The 17,656-nt window shown below is 42.8% G+C and overlaps 1 protein-coding gene across 2 annotated transcripts in view; it reads left to right on the top strand.

The window, feature by feature from the left end:
• The window catches only part of LOC135261494 (F-actin-uncapping protein LRRC16A-like), a 64,840-nt gene that overhangs the window by 6,022 nt on the left and 41,162 nt on the right, over positions 1–17,656 (top strand). For both annotated transcript variants that reach the window (XM_064347835.1, XM_064347834.1), the window contains exons 3-4: positions 13,486–13,536; positions 16,490–16,549. In XM_064347835.1, coding sequence (XP_064203905.1) covers positions 13,486–13,536; positions 16,490–16,549 — 111 coding nt within the window. The remainder of the gene's footprint in view (positions 1–13,485; positions 13,537–16,489; positions 16,550–17,656) is intronic.

The following is a 17,656-nucleotide window of genomic DNA, read 5'->3' as shown; positions in this document are numbered from 1 at the left end:
AATGTGTCATTTTAAATGCAAACATCACCCCAATTTTGCATTGCTCATTAAAAGGAGTGCATGCCATTGAGATGGCCTCCACTGACAGTAGCCCGAGTCACCAAAATAATGTCTGCAAGAATGAACAGGTAAAAGCCCCAGCAGTATGCTAATGTGATGGCTGACCAGCATACTTCTGCATCTACACTTGCTGGGACTTGCTTAAGAATACCTTACAGCAGTGTTATTGTTAGACAGAATGAGAGGAAGTGGAATTCAGCTTACCTTTGCTACTTTAAAGACCGAAAGTCCTGTCTGAATGAAACCTTTCTGACTGTTTTTACGTGTTTTTCAAGGCATCCAGTGATGTTTGTTTATATTGGTATCAGCCAAAAAAAAAAGAAAAAAAGAAGCTTATCAGCCTTTTCTGATAAGTTTTGTTTCTTTTACTAGCAATGCATGCCAAGGCCTTCATCCTGTCTCCTCGTATGTCTGGAGATAGCAATGTAGTGTTTAGCAATGTAGTGATAGCAATGGAGTATTTAATGAAAAATGTCTTTACATTACTTAGTTGAATTGTCCAGTGATCTCATGTTGTACGGCCATTAACTTAGTCTACAGTTTGCACCATTTCATGAGCCGTTGGTGTGGCGGCCCTGGTAGAGCATTGTGCGTGTGAAAACCTGCACTAATTACACATGCTCTTACGGCTTGATTCCAGCTCCCCACCGAGTTCTCACTTCGTGCACCCACAGTACATTGCTGCACAAATACCACAACTTGTGCTTTATGGCAATATTCCTATCGGGGCTAGACAATGCAGAGGATGCTATGAAACATGTTTCTGTGGAAGTCTGCCTTAGGAAAGCAATCAGTTATTTCTAAGAATGGGTCCTTTCATAAATACCTATTTTCTTACTCAAATAACATTCGTTATAGGCAGGGGTTCAGGTAAGACAACAGTGAAGCAAGCAAGCAGGAGGTTTTTCTGGGGGTAGGGTGCGTGTTGATCTGAACAGACCTGCACGCTCCCATGAAACCGGTTTCGTGTTACCTTAATCTGTGCTGGAATCCAGGCCCCGAGGACAGAAGAAATGCTAGCGCAGGGTGTCTGAGGGAACTGGTATTTCTGACTCACTCACAACTCACAGCTAATGCTGAGTAGCTGTTATGCCCTCTTTGGGTATATTGCCCTTGTAGCATTTAGAAACGAGTACACTTCTTCAAATGTCTAGTCATTAACCATATTGAAAAAAAAAGATCACTTGAAAAGATCAAAAGTAAATGTAAGTGTGCTTGACTCGACTGAGATTGAACTGGTTGCACTTGAAACTGATACGTTTGCCATTCTGCCGTTTGAAATGGTGGCTTCCTAGAGAGCGATGATGTCATTGCAATAGTTTCCTGTGATGGAAATTCCCATAGACTGGTCGGCGCTCTGAATGGGCAGACTGATGAGGTGACTGTGACTGTGATTGAGCTGTTTGTGACTGTGAGTGTACTGCTTGACTGCTTAAGGTGACACGAGGTCAGATTAGAGTTAGCACTGGTCTAGCTTGTTGATTGGCTGCTAGATTTGGTTACGGTTGTCTGGGACAGCCGTGTGAGCTGAAATAGGTTTAGAATAGCCGGATTATGGAGGTCCACTGCCGTGCCAGGTTGAGCACACCTTGAGCACCTCAAATGGGAGGTATGTGGAAAACAACATGTTTAGACCACTATATTTACACAGTGAGGGAAATCAGGGGGTACGGATCAGAGATGTGTGAGAGTGCGGAGAACTGCACAGCGATTGGATAAAATGTTCAGAGGTGTGTGTGCTGCATACCTGCACAGTACACAGGTTTATTAAGTACCCTACCCATGTGTGTGTGTGCGTGTGTGTGCGTGCTTGTGTGTGCGTATGTGTGTGTGGATGTGTGTGGTGTGTGTGTGTGCGCATGTGTATGTGTGTGTGCTTGTATGCATGCTTGTATGTGTGTGTGTGTGTGTGTATGTGCGTGTGTGTGCGTGTGTGTATGTGTGTGCGTGTGTATGTGTGGGGTGTGTGTGTGTGTGCATGTGTATGTGTGTGTATGTGTGTGTGCATGTCTATGTGTGTGTGCTTGTATGCGTGCTTGTATGTGTGTGTGTGTGTGTGTGTATGTGTGTGTGTGCGCATGTGCGTGTGTGTGTGCAAATGTGTGTGTGTGTGTTTGATTGGGAGCCTGCGCGGTCCATAAGTGGACAGAATGCCCTGCCTGTCTCCTGCAGCCTTTCATTAGTGGCGCTGGGCAGACAGCTTGAAGAGGTGCATTCCACAGCAGAGAAGCGCCACATTCCTCCTGCCCCTCAGAACAATGTCATGGCCCGGGGCCTGAGATGCCTGGCCTATCTCCCTCCATTATCCCTAAAGCTGCCATTTCTCCTCATCTCTCAATATCAGTTTTTATTTCTGTGGGGTGGGGGACATTGTGGTGTGTTCACAGGAGCTCTTTTTTTTTGTTTAAAAAAAAAACCAAAAAAACAAGCAGCCCATACCCAGTAGCAGGGAAACTGAGGCCATGCTGAGTGCCTGTGTGTGGGGGAGATGAGTACTGTAGGCAGGTGAGCTGCAGTTTCGCAGGCTTTGACCCGTCCTGCTGCGTGTGTCTGCATGTCTGTGTTCACAGGCTGCATTACTGCTCAGGCTCTGCTCGCCAGTGTCAGAGGAGTCAACAGCGAAACGCTCCGCCCCCTTCACTCAGCACCAGCCTAGGAAACCAGCCGTGATTTTCGCTGCTTTCACTCCATAGCGTTTTTGAATCTATCTTTGCAAAATCTGTTAAATCAGTGAAAGAAATGGAGTAAACAGAAATGGAGAGCGCCAAGTTTTTTTTGTGGCTCTCTGGAGACTCAAACAAAACTCCCAGTGTAGGAAAAATGGTGTGGCAGTATCTGTTTGTTTCTCTCCTTCTCTCTTTCTAGTGTACGTGTTCTCCCTGTGAGACCGCTAATCATTAACTCCTTTATTTCACCTCCATTGTTTGCCCGGTTATGAGAGCAACAACTGCAGACAAGGTCTATGTCTGCTGCTAACTAACTCATTTGTACTGTGGCACAACACTGTGATGTGGATCTGGCCAGAGTTTTAATGGAAACACTTTTGGCTGTTGATTCACTAACCTTTTTATTGTAGAATAAATACACAGATGGCAAAATCATGAATTCTTGTGCTTTGAAATTCTATATTTCCTCTCTGTCGCTCCTGCCATCGGTTAAATGTACCCTGAGGATAATGTGTTGGGGTTTTTACATTTTGTTTTATTTTTTAACCTCAGTCCGTAGTATTTTAGAGCCAGAATATACATGGGAGTTCAGCTGAAGTTACATCCCTTTGCTGGTTTTTTTGGGTGTTTATCTTGAACAAACATTTTCCTGGAACACTGGAAAAAGTGTGCCGAGTTATCCCATGAACCGAATGAAGTGCGTCCTGGTCTTTTTATGGAAACATTGCGTTCGGGCTCAGGGCACTGGTCTTCCTGTTTGGATCGCCACAGCGATTGAATCATGGCTCTTTGGCTGGAATCACTGCTCGCAAAAGAGGAAATGCCTGCAGAATAAAAACTTGCTCGCTTCCTCATAAGCTCCATTAATCTGCCAGCACACTGTGAACTTCTTGCCTTTTCTTTTCAGCGATAAGAGCTGTATGACGGGGTAGAATAAGGCAAAATACACAGTACAGTGCAAGGGCTACGCTTATTTTGGATGCTTATCTGGGTGATGGCAAACATACTGTATGTGTGCTACTAGATAAAATGAAGAATGACTGAGAAAGGTGTACTAGCATCTGCTTTACTGTACAAGCTGTGAAATTTGGCTTTACCACATCACTCTGTTAATTGTTTTGCTGAATGCATAATGGCTCGCAATTATGCAGTGGCTGTATGTACATTATGTGAAAGGTATTACTTGACAGTAAAAACGTTACATTAAATAATTAACTAGTGACCTGTTCACTGGAAATATTATCAGTGGTTTACTTTGTGGTTGTAACTCCTTGTGCAGGCTTGTCTCTTTACACAGAACAATGTAAGTGTTCAGGAAAATGTTGGAATTCAGTCGTGCACTCCGGTTGCATTGCCTTTATGGGGCTGATTTACAAGCGCTTTGTTTGTCCAGACGCACTTTCCCTGGGGTTTCATTAGTCACCGAATGAGGCTTTAAAGGGTGCAGGTCTGTCTATACATCGACCCTCCACATACAGTAAGCCCTTACAGAAATAGAATTTACTCACAGTATGTTGAAATGATATAGTATATTTGAACAATAGCACAATTAGTGTAAATATAATAGAAAATATTACATCACTTACAATGTATGATCAAATACACAAATTATTTCCACTTATTGCAATATATTACATTATTGTGAAATGTAATCATCATTAAGTGTATATATTTTTTAAAAGTCCACATATTTACAGTACACTGCAGTGTATTCCATTTCTGTAAGTGTAATGTGCTCACTACCTAATTGCTAGCTCACCAGTAAAAGACGGTTTACGGTACAAGCTGTGCTTCCTGTGTTGTATTTCACATTTATATCCTCTGCTGTATGCAGATTAGCCCCTGTCCCTTTGCATAACGATGCTGAGAGCCCTTCTGCAATTAGCATGAATTACCGAAAGTGTCAGCTCTCCAGAAGTGGGGACCCTCTACAGCTGTACTTACATCCGTTTGCTATTCCGGTCACCTCTACGGAGGAATGCGCCGGCACCATCTGCACCCGTAACTGTGCTCATTATCGCGCAAATGGGTAAATGGACCTTTAAAAATAGCAGTTTAAAATGGAGCTGAGAAAGAGCGTTTGTGCAGCTAAGATTCCCGAACTGTTTGTTTGTGGTGCTTGTGCTGGAGAGGTATCGAAAAGCATCTGTTTTGTCGATGCGATCTTTTAACGTTTGGGACTGCCGCAGAGAGCTTGTCCGTCGTCTGCATCTCGGAATGATATTAGTTTTTACGCTCATTCTGCCACCTCCGCTTGAAGACTCAAACGCATTTTGACGAAACATATTCACTAAATTTAACTTGATCCTGTTTTCTTGATGTGGATGTTCCTGCCAGAGTATCCACCATTGGAATATTGAAATACCATCCTGATCCATGTGTCTGCACTTATAATGATTTTCTTGAAATTATAGCATGTCATATGCATTGACACAAGGCCCTGCGTTCATGTTCTATTTGCACTCCTGTGTTGAGAAAGCAAAACTGGTTTACAGCTGCGTTAAACCATGGTCGTTTGTGTGCGGAAGTTTGTTGCTAAACCTTAGCTTTAAAAGACAGTATACCATAACATATGAGTGCTTATTATTTGCTGGTCTGTGTCGCAATGACTTGAAATGCTATCTCCTTTTATGGTCACAATAGAATACGTTCTGTGGCTCCGCAAGATTCAAAAATAATGTGTACTGTGGGTGATCATAGCGGATGGATTTGTTAAACTAATAAATGCGTATAATCCATGGTAATACCATATTGTAATTATGCAGGCCATTGCTATTATGATAAAAAACAAATAGGTGTCTAGACAAAGGAATGCTATGTTTGGTTGGATTTGAATAAAGTGCGCATACTTAACTGAGTGATGTAGCCCCTTTATAATTGTCTTTGAGCGACTTGTGTCCTAATTTATGCTGGGAAAATCAACCCGAAATAAAGCCGTCCCAGTGAAATAATTGCGACTTGTTGAAATGCCCTGGTGCAAACTGTAAGAGCACGGAATGCCCTCCCCACCCCCACTCCATTGTATGTTTTCCCTGGGATAGTGTTACAGTGAGCTGTGGAAATGGAGTGATTAATAGGAGCCAAGCCAAGCCCTGTGCCCATTGAGTTGCCAGCGCTTATTAACTCCCATTCATCTCACCCAATGACATCGTCTTCCAACGCTGCCTCATGGGAATTCAGCTCTGCAAACCTACACCATCCCCGGGCCCTGCCCTCTGCCACACAGTGCCATTGTTTAGCTCTAATTGACATTAGCACTGCCATTACAGATCTAAAATTCTCAAGTCATGCCTGGGATTTGAGAAGAATGTTGATGGAATCATCAGGGATTATTGTTTTTGAGGGATGCAATTCTTTTTTTTTGTCTGAATCTCAGATTGAATCTCAAATTGAAGAGTGTGATATATTTGTTTTCCTGAAAATGCATGCATCATTGCAAGTTAGGTGGTGACTAAATTCTTATGTATGCTAACATTCACTACTCAACGGTAAGAGCTAAGGGCCAAAGTGGGTTGACTGAACCTAGACCAGTGCTACCCAACCCTGTTCCTGGAGATCTACCATCCTGTTGGTTTTCACTCCAACCCTAAAAAACGCATCTCATAATTAGGGGTGAAATGAGAACCTATAGGGATAGTACATCTCCTGGAACAGGGTTGGTTACCACTGACCTAGACCATAATCACTGAACACTAAATATAGCGGGAACCCTGCAGGGTGTTCCTTTCTTTATGCAGTCAGATGATAAGACTACCATTTTCCCTCTGGTCATACTGATAGATTTTTCCCAAGACAACTGCTTATCTCTGAATGCACACAGTGTAAAAAAAACAAGTTTAACTGCAGAGACATGCCATTCGACTGTCAAACACAGAATTGATAGCATTCATACAGTACGGGAGATTTACAGAGAGGGCATCCCTGGTGACTGGATGCCTCCAGCAAGATTGAATCCACTCAAGCCCGAACCAGTTATATGCAATAAAAATAAAAGCAGATAATCGTGAATATGTTTGTGATATATGAGACGTATCGGCGTGTTGCGACTGCAGGCTTACTCCAGTGTGTCCAGAGTCGTGGGGTTTTCTGGCTGCCCACACTGGCAGATGGAGCTCGAGTGTGTGGCAGAAATATCAGACCTGTTACCGTTTGATGCCTCCTGCTCAGTCTCATTACCAATTCCGTGGCTGATGAAGTGTTTAAAGATTGTTTTCCAAGGGCTGTTTTAATTAATTACATTATGTATTCATGAGGCGATCGTTAAACATCTGAATGATCCAGGTAAGAACAGCTAATTAGCCAGCAGTGTTTCCCTCCTGGGAGCATAATTCACTGGTGGGAAAAGGAGGGTAATTATGTAAATAGAACAAAAACATTGAACAGTGATGCCATATTGTGTGTGTGTGTGTGTTCGTGTGTGTATGTTTGCGTGTGTGTGTTTGCATGTGTGTGTGTGTGTGTGTGTGTGCACGCGTGTGTGTGTAGGACGGTGTTCCCCTGAGTTTTTCATACCAAATGTGTTGATGAAAGCTGGAAAGTTTGATCTAATTGATCGTATTGGTTCGCATATAAAAATATCACATTTAAAAAGAAAAGGTCACATGCTGTGGAGCCCATTTGTTCATAGTTGGTTACAGAAACATTTTCTCATGTGTTGCCTTCATCAGGAGAAATCCACTTTTTACATTAGACTGCATTCCTGTCATATCACCTGCTAACATTTCTGTTCAGTTCATAGAAAGACACAAAAGATAATGTGAGTGTGGTATTCAATGAAGGGCATACACCCGTGGTAAAAAAACAAAGATCAGGACGTTACTAATTACACCAAATAATTGTAACTCCTATCTACAATACCAGTGGTAAATGAAAGGTCATTTTCTGAATTCAGTTCATCTTGCACTTTGGTCAGTATGGTAAAACTATTTCAGAGTACGTATGTCAGCAAGAAATTACTCAAAAATGCAGGTCATACAGTAGGCAATTAGTTGTATGACCAGTTTTTACACATATACTAACTTTGAAAAGTTAGTTTAAAAAAAGTGTATGAGAGAATTCTCAAGGGAAAAAGTGTTTTCAATGAATTAATTGAGCTGATCGATGCTGTTCATAGAGTTTGTTGGCATCGATTTCTGTGTCCCGACTGGCCTATTGATCTGGATGTGGTGAATTGAAATACAGCAGTAAAAATTAGTCCCAAAAAAAAAAACGAACTAACATGTAAAGCAGGCTGTGCAGACTCCGCTCTCGACCCGGGCCAAAGCGCTTGTGTTGGTACTGTACTAACAGCAGGGACTGGGCCCAGTGTGTGCAGTGGGAAGTGCACCCAGGGAGTCAGGAATGTCGGAGGTGGGACTGGTCCTCTCAGATTTCCGTGGGAGACTTTCCCCTTCAGCACCGATGAGATTTATTTTCATTTCCATGCGGAGTATCAGAGCCCTAAAGAGACCCCTTTGTTCCCTCCTCTCCTACCCATCCACTGCCGTAAGTCTCGACCAATTTATGCAAAATTCCACATCTGTTGCGCCGAAATGGTTTTGATTAAAGGCCATCGTGGTGTTTTGCTTTTATAATTTTCGTCAGTGGTCCCTTGCAAAATGTTCATGGCTTTTATTTGTGCCTTATGTCCTTGTTTTTCACTGGTCATATTTGATTTAGTCATCTGAACAAGCAAATCCCTTTGGCAGGTCCTATGGCCCTCTGGGTATTGGCCTTGTCATCACTTTGAGCTCAAATCCATTTCATTTCATTGTGCTGCTGTGAGGGTAAGATCTAATTAGTGTTGTAATGGCAATGGGAATCATACAGGGGATGGTGAGTGCATCTCCTGTCTGTTGTAGTATAGCACCTGTTCTGTGTGAATGTCTTTGCCAGGAAAGTATGTTGGCATGTCTGCAGGATTATTGTAGACATTTTTGACTCTTTTATAGGGTGCTGGATGAAAATCAATGGGTAAATTTACGTGAAAAAAAAATAGTAAAAGCTCAGCCTGAAATGTTTATATTTTTATGTGCTGTAGTAGAAAGCTCTTTCTGTAAAAGTTAACTTGTAGTAAGGACTGTGCTTTGCTGCGACAAGGGCATTTGCCTGTCAGAATGCCTCTGTCTATTTGGGTCTGTCATCAACAGTTGTTGTCAGGATAAGAACAAGAGTTCAGTGGGCAAACAAGGACAGATGGGTGAAGGCAGTTCTCACAAGTGTGTTTTACTCACTATGGTTGTTATGAAACATCTATCTACCACTCTATGGGACATTTGGGGTCTGCCTGCTGTCATGAGCACCCATCCAAAATCAACGTATTAGTGAATACAAACATTCTTTCAGATAAACGGAGGACGCCTAGCACTTATTGTTGTGCGTGATCTGATATGAGCAGCTCAGAAAGTGAAATCAGGGTAAATGTCAAGGCTTAACACACATTCTGGAGTGTGCATGGAGGGAACTCGGATTCCAGGGCCTGGTTCTGTGGTGAGGCCTGTGCTGAGACGACAGGCCTGTGCTCAGGGTAGGGAACTTGTTTTGACCTCTCTGTGCCGCAGACCTATTACATGCATTTACCAGGCCACCCCTGGGACCTGATTTGGCCAATGATGAAGCTGAGGAAACACTTAGGCTTTGTTTTTAAAACAAGGGGAGAGGGAGAGTCTAAATCTAATTCAGGGTCTTGTGCCAAGTATGGCTTGTTTTGATGCCAGTGGAAGTGTTTACATTATTCTTCATCTTCCGGTTGTTAGTGAATAACAATCTAAAAAACAGTTCTGACATTACCACAGAGCAAAAATAACAAATTAATAACAAAAACTACAATTCTAACATTGACTGGAGACACGTGCCAGTTATTCTGCATTCTGGATTAGCTGTATTTTTGCGACTGAAATATTTATTTACTCATGTGAACTTAACAGATTCAGACCGCTGCTCTATAGCCTTATTAATTCATAGAAAATAATGTGTGGTGACTCCAGTGCATTGAGCTTGTTTCCTGGTGCTGAGACATCCGTGTGATTCATGTATAGTTTGGTGGTGAATGTGGCTCACCTCAGTTTTATAGCCATGTTCTGGAGCTGTGTGTGGGGTGAGTCATTTCAGTGACTGTTATTTAATTCTAAAAGGAGACATATTGTGACACTCCATGCAGTTTTAGCAGTGAATTATAACGTCGGCTGAGGCTGCCATATGTGTGTCCATCATCTGTATACTACCCTGCATAAGCCCAGGCCTGTAGACTGTAGCAGCAGTAGCCAGAGGTGTCTTTGGATTAGGGAGTGGTGGAGAATCCCATGTTTTTAGACTGATGATGGGCGACTCCTTTTTCTTCTTTCATTCATAGCTCTGAAGAGCCTGCTGGCCCACTCTGAACACACGCCTCTGAATGTTAAACAGACTGAGCCTGCACCTGGAGTGTGTGCGTCACCATGTATTTCCAATCAGGGACAAGGGAGTGCCTTACAGCAGCTGTGGCTTAACATCTCTTGGAATAATAATAATAATAATAATAATAATAATAATAATAATAATTAGGTAGTTTCTCTCTCTCTCTTTCTTTGGTTGGTTTGGTTGTAAGTGGATTAATGTTAAAAGCCGAAGGGTAATAGAAGACAGAAGGGGGGGATTTCCACTGTGGAACTGCCCCAGGCAACGGGTGGGCACAGAGGTGGATCCCTAAAGTGCACGCCCCCCTCTTCCCTTCTCTTCACTCCATCCCCAGGAGCCTCTTATGTCTTCCCACCCTGGGCCTAGCGGGAACGGGAGGGGAAGAAAATGATCGGAATGGAATTTAGGTCTGGAAACATCTGTTTGTTTGTTTGTCTGTTTGTTTCATTTCAGGCTAATTAAAATTAGCAATGACTGTATAGGCCAGGCTAAGAGACTTTCAGTATCGCATCATATGACAGCTGTTATGTGTGCATCAGTGAAGGCCGGACAGATGTCAGGATACAAGGCTGTTGATTGCTCAGGCCTGATGCTCCAGCAGCGTTCAGTCTGATTGGCTAGCTTTGTAATTAAATCTGGCGACACTGTCACAAGACCTCTGCTGTGTTTGCTCTCTCACTGCGAATGTAAAAATGTGATGACAGCAATGCTGTCTCACTTTAGTTTGTTCAGCTGCAAAATGTGTTTACTGTTTTTGTTTGTGTATTCTTTTTCTAGTGACAGGACAAATTAGTAAAGATTGTTTCTAATTGGCTCCAAAATACTTTTCTAATGCTGGATGCTCTACTGCAGCATGAAAAATGAGATTAGGTAGTGAAGCATGCATTGTATTTTGTAGAGTTGTGGACTCCTTTTTTCTGTGGAATTAAAGTGTTCAAAGGTGCAGTAAATCAAGACTGATTTTTTCCCTTGTTGAAATTAATTGATTTGTTTCAACTGCTCTTATCACCAGACAACAAGCCGATTTGTCTGATTCACATGCGAGAGGTCAGATGCTCCACTGGAAGTTTTAAAAAGCAATTTGTGTTGTGTTGTGGTGTATGCTGTCTGATTGCATTGTATTGCTTTGGATGGCCGGTGTCCTTATTCAGGACCCCATGTTTACTTGTTAACAATCTGGAGACTTGATGTAATTCAGCTGTATTTCACCCAGGATTTGAACCTGCAGCCACCTGGTAGAAGCTACTTTCCCACCAGAATTTTGACCATCAGGAAAACTACTAAAAATCTGCGATTCTCAGAGGCGGATGATCTGTTAAATCTATCAGACCGAATGTTCTGCTGTGCTGAATGTAATCTGTCTGGTCTGCAAATCGCATAAATGAACGGTTGAAATATGAATTTTTCGCAGTAAAACATGGGGAAAGGGAGCTGGTGCAGTAGGCTGTGGTGTAGAGAGGGAACCGGTGGCATTGCTACAGATGGAAAACAGCAGCAGATCCAGTTTTAGTCAGCGGATTGAAAAAACTCATGATGTCATGTCCTTTTTTTCTCTATATTGCGCAAGACAGTTGAACCACTGGAAATCCCACAACAGAGGCTTTAGCTGTGCTAAAAGTGCCACAGTGGTTAGGGTACTTCAGTGTGGACATGGTCATGGGTTCAAATCCGGGACAGGACTTCACTATTGAAGGAGTCTTCTGGAGGGAGTTCTCCTAGTTACTATGATTACCTTCATAAATACGTAAGTGCATGTCCAGGTCTATTGCAGGATAACCCACATAAATAGAGAAAAAGATATGGAGGGATGTCCAGGTTCAGGAAAGTATCCAGCCATTCCCCTGGTAGTGAACTGCTATGTTCATCTATCCACCCATGCATTTTCAAGTAAAAACAGGCTCTAATCCTTTTTTAATGATGGTTGTTTCTCTTGTTAATAATGTGCAAATGCTAAAAACGAGGAAACAAGAGACTTGTTACTACATCCATATGGCACCATACTTTGGAATCCTTCATTTTTGGCAGAGTATCTCTCAATGCTCCTGATTTACAATCAATGAAGGGTATTCTCCACTGGGTTATTTTCGGGCATTGGAGTCAACAGTACTGAACCTGAGAAGGGGTGACTCTGCAAAACTGCAGCTCTTAAGAGGCTTTACCGATCAATGAATCAATAAGACGATCCGGGCGATCCGTTCGGACTGGGTTTCCGGTGGCAGGGAGCGCAGGTGATGGAGTGCGTGCGGTGCAGCTGGCGCTTTGAAGTCCACTCCATGGCCTCTCTGTGAGCTCCTGGAGACACGTGCGAGCGGTGGGTTCAGATTATACGGCATCGTGCTTGAACGCAGAGGAACTGACCCTGAATCGTCGCGCGCGTGTCTGCTGATAGATTGCTGAGCGCTACTTAAGGCAGGCCCCGTTTATAGCCCGAGCTGTGCTCCTCTTGCCCTCTCTCTTCCCTCCCCCTCCTCCTCCTCCTCCCACAGACCCTTGCGTGGGCTGACTTTGAATGTGCCTGAGTCCAAACAAACCGAACGGTCAGCCTGAGAATGCTGCGGTCTGCACCGGGGTACTCATGTCTTTTTACAGATGACGTAATGGCAAAACAAGCGAATGATTCTTGGGAATTTCCCCCAGGCTCCCACAGCTGGTGCTCCGAATCCTGTAGTCTCATATGACCGGAGAGACATTGGAAATACATTGGGCATGTGTGTGCTGTGAGGATCAAACACCTTTGTGACCTCCGGTGCGATCTTTAAGTAAAAATAGTTTCTCTCTTTCCAAAGGAATGATTTGTCTGTGTGTATTTTGTCGCTATTCATTAATTCAGCTGAATACTGGTTCTTGTTAAGAGCCTTGCTCGAGGGTATGCCCACTGTGAGCCATGGGTTTCAAACCCACACCTTTCTGGTTCCTTGTCCTATTACCTAACCACTTCACCACACATATGCCCTTAAGTTTCAAAAGAGTTGCAGGAGGTGAAAAAGAAGACTGTTGAAGTTCAAGCCGAGCTAAAATGTGGGAGGATTGAATCGCATCCCCAGAGAATTTCTTTCAGCCACGCCATTAGCCAACCTTGCGAAAACTATGAGATCAGATTCTTGGCATGCTAACCTGATTTTAGCCTGATTTCATCACAGCTGTGTGGTTTATTTGCGAAACATACCATTGGGGCTTTTTACCACAAAGGGGGTGGTCTGTAATGCCCGTGTATTTATTTTTCGGAGTCTCTGAGGATCTTACTAACAGAATCTGACCTCTTTAGTATTGACCCATTTACCACGCACTTCCTGGTATCAGTTTGGCCCAGCTGATTAGCCTCAGGCTGGTTTCTGATATGTGCTTCTCGTGCTGCTGCAGTAAACCCTTTCTCTGTCTCCTCCAGGCCCTGGCCTCCCATCGGGCCTACCTGCTGACCGCTCGAATCCCTGCAAAGGTAAGTCAGACGGCACGGCCGTTCCTCATCCACACAGAATCCGCTTAAAGAATGTGTGGCTTTATCACGTGTTATAAATCAGTCAACACTGGGTAGTACAACGATAACGGTATGTGGCTCCAGGGATGGTGTGTGCCGTAACTGGTATTCCCATTTGCTCTACATGAAAATAAATCTTTAATCGTCGTATCAATTTAGTTTAGCTTGTTTTAACTTGAATGCACTTTTTTGTACCATCCTATTTTCAGAACTTTACTGAAAGGCTGGAATGGAAATGATTTTTTTTGACACTAGCTTATCAGTGATTGCGGGGGCACACTGTTTGCAGACATTCCAGGTGAACTGACTCATGCTCAAATGCTCCTCTCCAGGGTGAATGGGGTCTTGTAGAAGTCCTGGTCAGGTGTAGTTTTTTTGACACCAGGGTTTATGTGTGTGCGTGTGCCTGAACGCCCACCCTCTGTGCCCCCCCTCCTTTGAGTGCCCGCTGGGGCTAATGATTTGGAGTGATTGGGTCGTGACCCAGTGACGGCGCGGTGACCTTGCTGACCTCGCGCGTGCTGCCGCTTCCCAGTCTGTCCGGATGCCAGCCTCAGCTCATTCTGATCTGTACAGTGCATTAGTGGAGCTCCAGCTCTAGGCCTGTCTGCGGTGCCTGCTGCTGCTCTCCCTTCACCGCTCATCTCAATGAGCTCAGACTTAATGAATTCAAACTCATTTGTGAAGTTTTATTGGATGTAATTGCTTTGCATAATTGCCACTTTAAAGCTGGCAGGTCTTCATAAACTTTTGTAATTATATAAAATACCTTTCATCGCGTAAAAAAAGGAAAAACATGCACTAAAACTAAAATAACATAAGAAAACCCCAGGAAATTGAACTATGCCTTTAATCAAATATTGTGTTTATTCACAAAGGTGAGCAAAGAATGACCCACAGAAATAACATTTAGCAACAATAAGTGGAAATGTCTGAAAAATTGATTTTGCTTCCACAATCGCATAACAACCGAGCAGCGTTTCTTCCGTTTCTTCATAAAACAGCTCAGCAGCTTATCTGCTGCTGGCCCTCGGCACGCCTTTGTAAATCTAGACGCTCAACGCGGATCCATTTTCGAATGTTTTCGCAGTAAATCTCTGGGCACGCCTCTGCCTGTACGTGAAAATGGCGGATTCCATTTGAAACGGCTCCTGGCCTTCAGACAGGTCCTGGCACTTTCCCTCGGTGTTTTCCACTGCACCATGGGGTCATTACGGGGCAAAGTCTCCATTGCGTCTTTTCTCCTGCTTTCGCTTTCCCACAGGCACTGCTTGCAGGTGCATTGTGGGTAAACATCAGGCTAGCATCGGGCTGGAGGTGGATTTATCTTCCCTCCTCAGTACATACCAAGCAAAAAACAATGCTAATTTGTGCTGGTATTCTTAAAACAGTACAAACTGTAATACACTGCAGTGTGAAATACTTCATGAAAAATTACAAAACAAGGTAAAATAATAAACTGCACCATGTATATTTCATAGAGGAACAATATTATGGGAAGTAAATAGACACAAAAATCTACCGGAGGAATCAGAATTGGCAATGCTTCTACCAGGAATCAAGACTGATTAGATAAATAATGAGTGAATGAATGAATTAAACAGCAAGCGAGAGAACAGAGTCTGCAGCTAATAAGTTATTTAGGTATTGATATTAACACATTTCTCAGGGACAGTTTGAATATTAATGTGACATGCTTAATGCACTTAATGCAATGTCAGTGCTGGGAAATGGGAAATGACGGTCAGTTTTCATTGGCTGTCCCTCAGGTGAGGTTTCTTCGCAAGTGAGACAAGAAACATGAATACAGCAGACGCTGGTGCTGTGAATTAAAATGAAAAGGCTGACACCAGCCCCAGCGGTCCTGCTACGTGCCGTATGTAAATGGCCCTTCCGCCTGTCTGCCTGGAAGCAGGCCGGAGGGTAGCGGGAGCTCACAGTGGAAGCGCACAGGAGCCGAGCCCATCTCGAAACTCTACCCTCGCAGGAAGGGAGGCGTCCTTCTTTAGCTTGGCCTCGCTCGCTCTCCAGCGTGCCAGCTGTGCGTGTACGCTCATGCCTGTGCATGCTCATTTATGCGTCTTAATGCTGCACATATGGAATATGTGTGGCTGAAGCAAATGCAGGTGCGAATGGATTGAAGATGCAAACAAATGAAGAAATAAAAGGTTTTATATGCATATTTTTAGTTTTAGTTTAAACATTATCACAAGGAATGTAGCTCATCCTCTTTTGGGTGTGAAGGTTTGTTCAAATATGCTGGACCTTTTTAAATTATTCAGATCTAGAATACATATCTTATGATACAGCATATGTGTCTGCAATACTTGTATTTCCTGATTTACTTGCTCATTATATTTGTGTGCCCGTGTAAATACAACAGATGGTGATGTTGATCATTATTGGGTGATATCTTTCTGTATTATATCATCTTGAAGTTACATTTGACTGTCATCTGATAAAACCCCTCCCAAAGTGTAAACAAATTTAGTGCAGAGATCTCAAGTGCAGTTATACAGTTAATTTAGCCTGTTCCATCATGCTGTTATGCGTATTCTCTCCCACACTCTCCTCTTAATGTCAAGTGTTCTACTTTGACAGCCTTATCCATAATAGTGACGACCGTATCATTTAGCCAGTTTGTCATTCTGAGATTCCCACCGACTTTTGATGGTTGAATTCCGATCAAATCCAGGCATTTCTTTTTTGAAGATGAAGATATGTTTTGCACATGTTGACACTTCTTTTGGGTTCCTGTGGGTCTGTTAGTGGCAGAATCCTGGACCGCGGAACTGGGAGATGATGGCACCGCCCCCTGTGCCCCCATGCTGTACTGTACCATGCCAGACCATGCCATGCTGTGCAATGATGTCATGCCCTGATGTGATAATACTCTGCCCTTTGTCTGCTTCAGGTGGAACATAGTTTCAATTATCTGGAGATAAATGGAATCACCTGCAGTAAACCCAACCAGGTAGGTCAGCCATGAGAGCTGCACTCATTTGAAAATCATCACAAAACCACTTATTCCATTCAAACAAATCACTCACATCAGAAAATCTATCACAAAAACATTTAGCGTAATATTTACACATTAGCTTTGGACAAACATGGCAGTAGTACTGGTTCTCTCTTTCAGCCATTCATCACTAATTTCTACCAATTTGGATTCCCCTATTTGTGCATTTCAAAGTGTATCTATATTAATTAAATGATGTATGTGAACAATGTGTTGATTTATTTGTGATTTCTATAAGCAGCATTGGGGATGTAGCATAATAACAAAGTATGGGTAGTATGTTTTGTAAATAATGGCAGAGATGCAACAGTAAATAATGGGAAAATGGCCTACTTCTAATTCATAACTTGTCTGGCTAGCAGCTGGATAGTTACAGATTTAATCAGATTTTATCAGAGGGTTTTTCAAATAACTTGCCTGTGAAATGAAAAGCTTGTTTTTTTTCTCATGTTTTTTCCACATAATCACAATTTTTTTTTATTATTTCACAAATGGCTCTTAATTTTGGAATATAAAATTGCAGGCTTATTGCAGGCCACCTGCCTTAAATAAGAAATAAGATTTTGTGTGATTCTGCTCACTTTGACCTTTTTTTTAGCCAAGATCACATCATGCTTAAAAAATGACCTTTAATCTTTCCTGTCACGAATCCACTCATCCTCATGGCTGTGGCTTGCAATATCATATGCAATATAGATCTCTGCTAGGTATATGATGTAAATTAAAATCCCTTTTGAATGACATGATTACATAGACAACACTGGTAGCCACCTGTTGCACTCAGTCAGTATTGCCTAAGTCAGGTCATTGCAAAGCAAAGACTCAAGGCAACCATAGGATTATATTGGTCAGGAAGCCTGTTGAAGAGTCTGAAAAGTCTGAAGATTTCCTGACTAGTGATTTGGCTGGCTTGTTGTTGACTGATGGCATTGACACAGTCCCCAAGATTCACAGAGAATGGTACTTTATTAGTTAAGAGCTTGAAAACACAAAACTTTAATTACATTCATTCCGATACCATTTCTGAACATCTGTATGGAAAGTAATTAAAGTTGGGTCTTT

Source organism: Anguilla rostrata, chromosome 8 (genome assembly GCF_018555375.3).
Source record: "Anguilla rostrata isolate EN2019 chromosome 8, ASM1855537v3, whole genome shotgun sequence".
Taxonomy (NCBI): Eukaryota; Metazoa; Chordata; class Actinopteri; order Anguilliformes; family Anguillidae; genus Anguilla; species Anguilla rostrata.
Note: the sequence above shows the minus strand (reverse complement) of the source record. Positions and strands in the feature narration are given on the sequence as shown.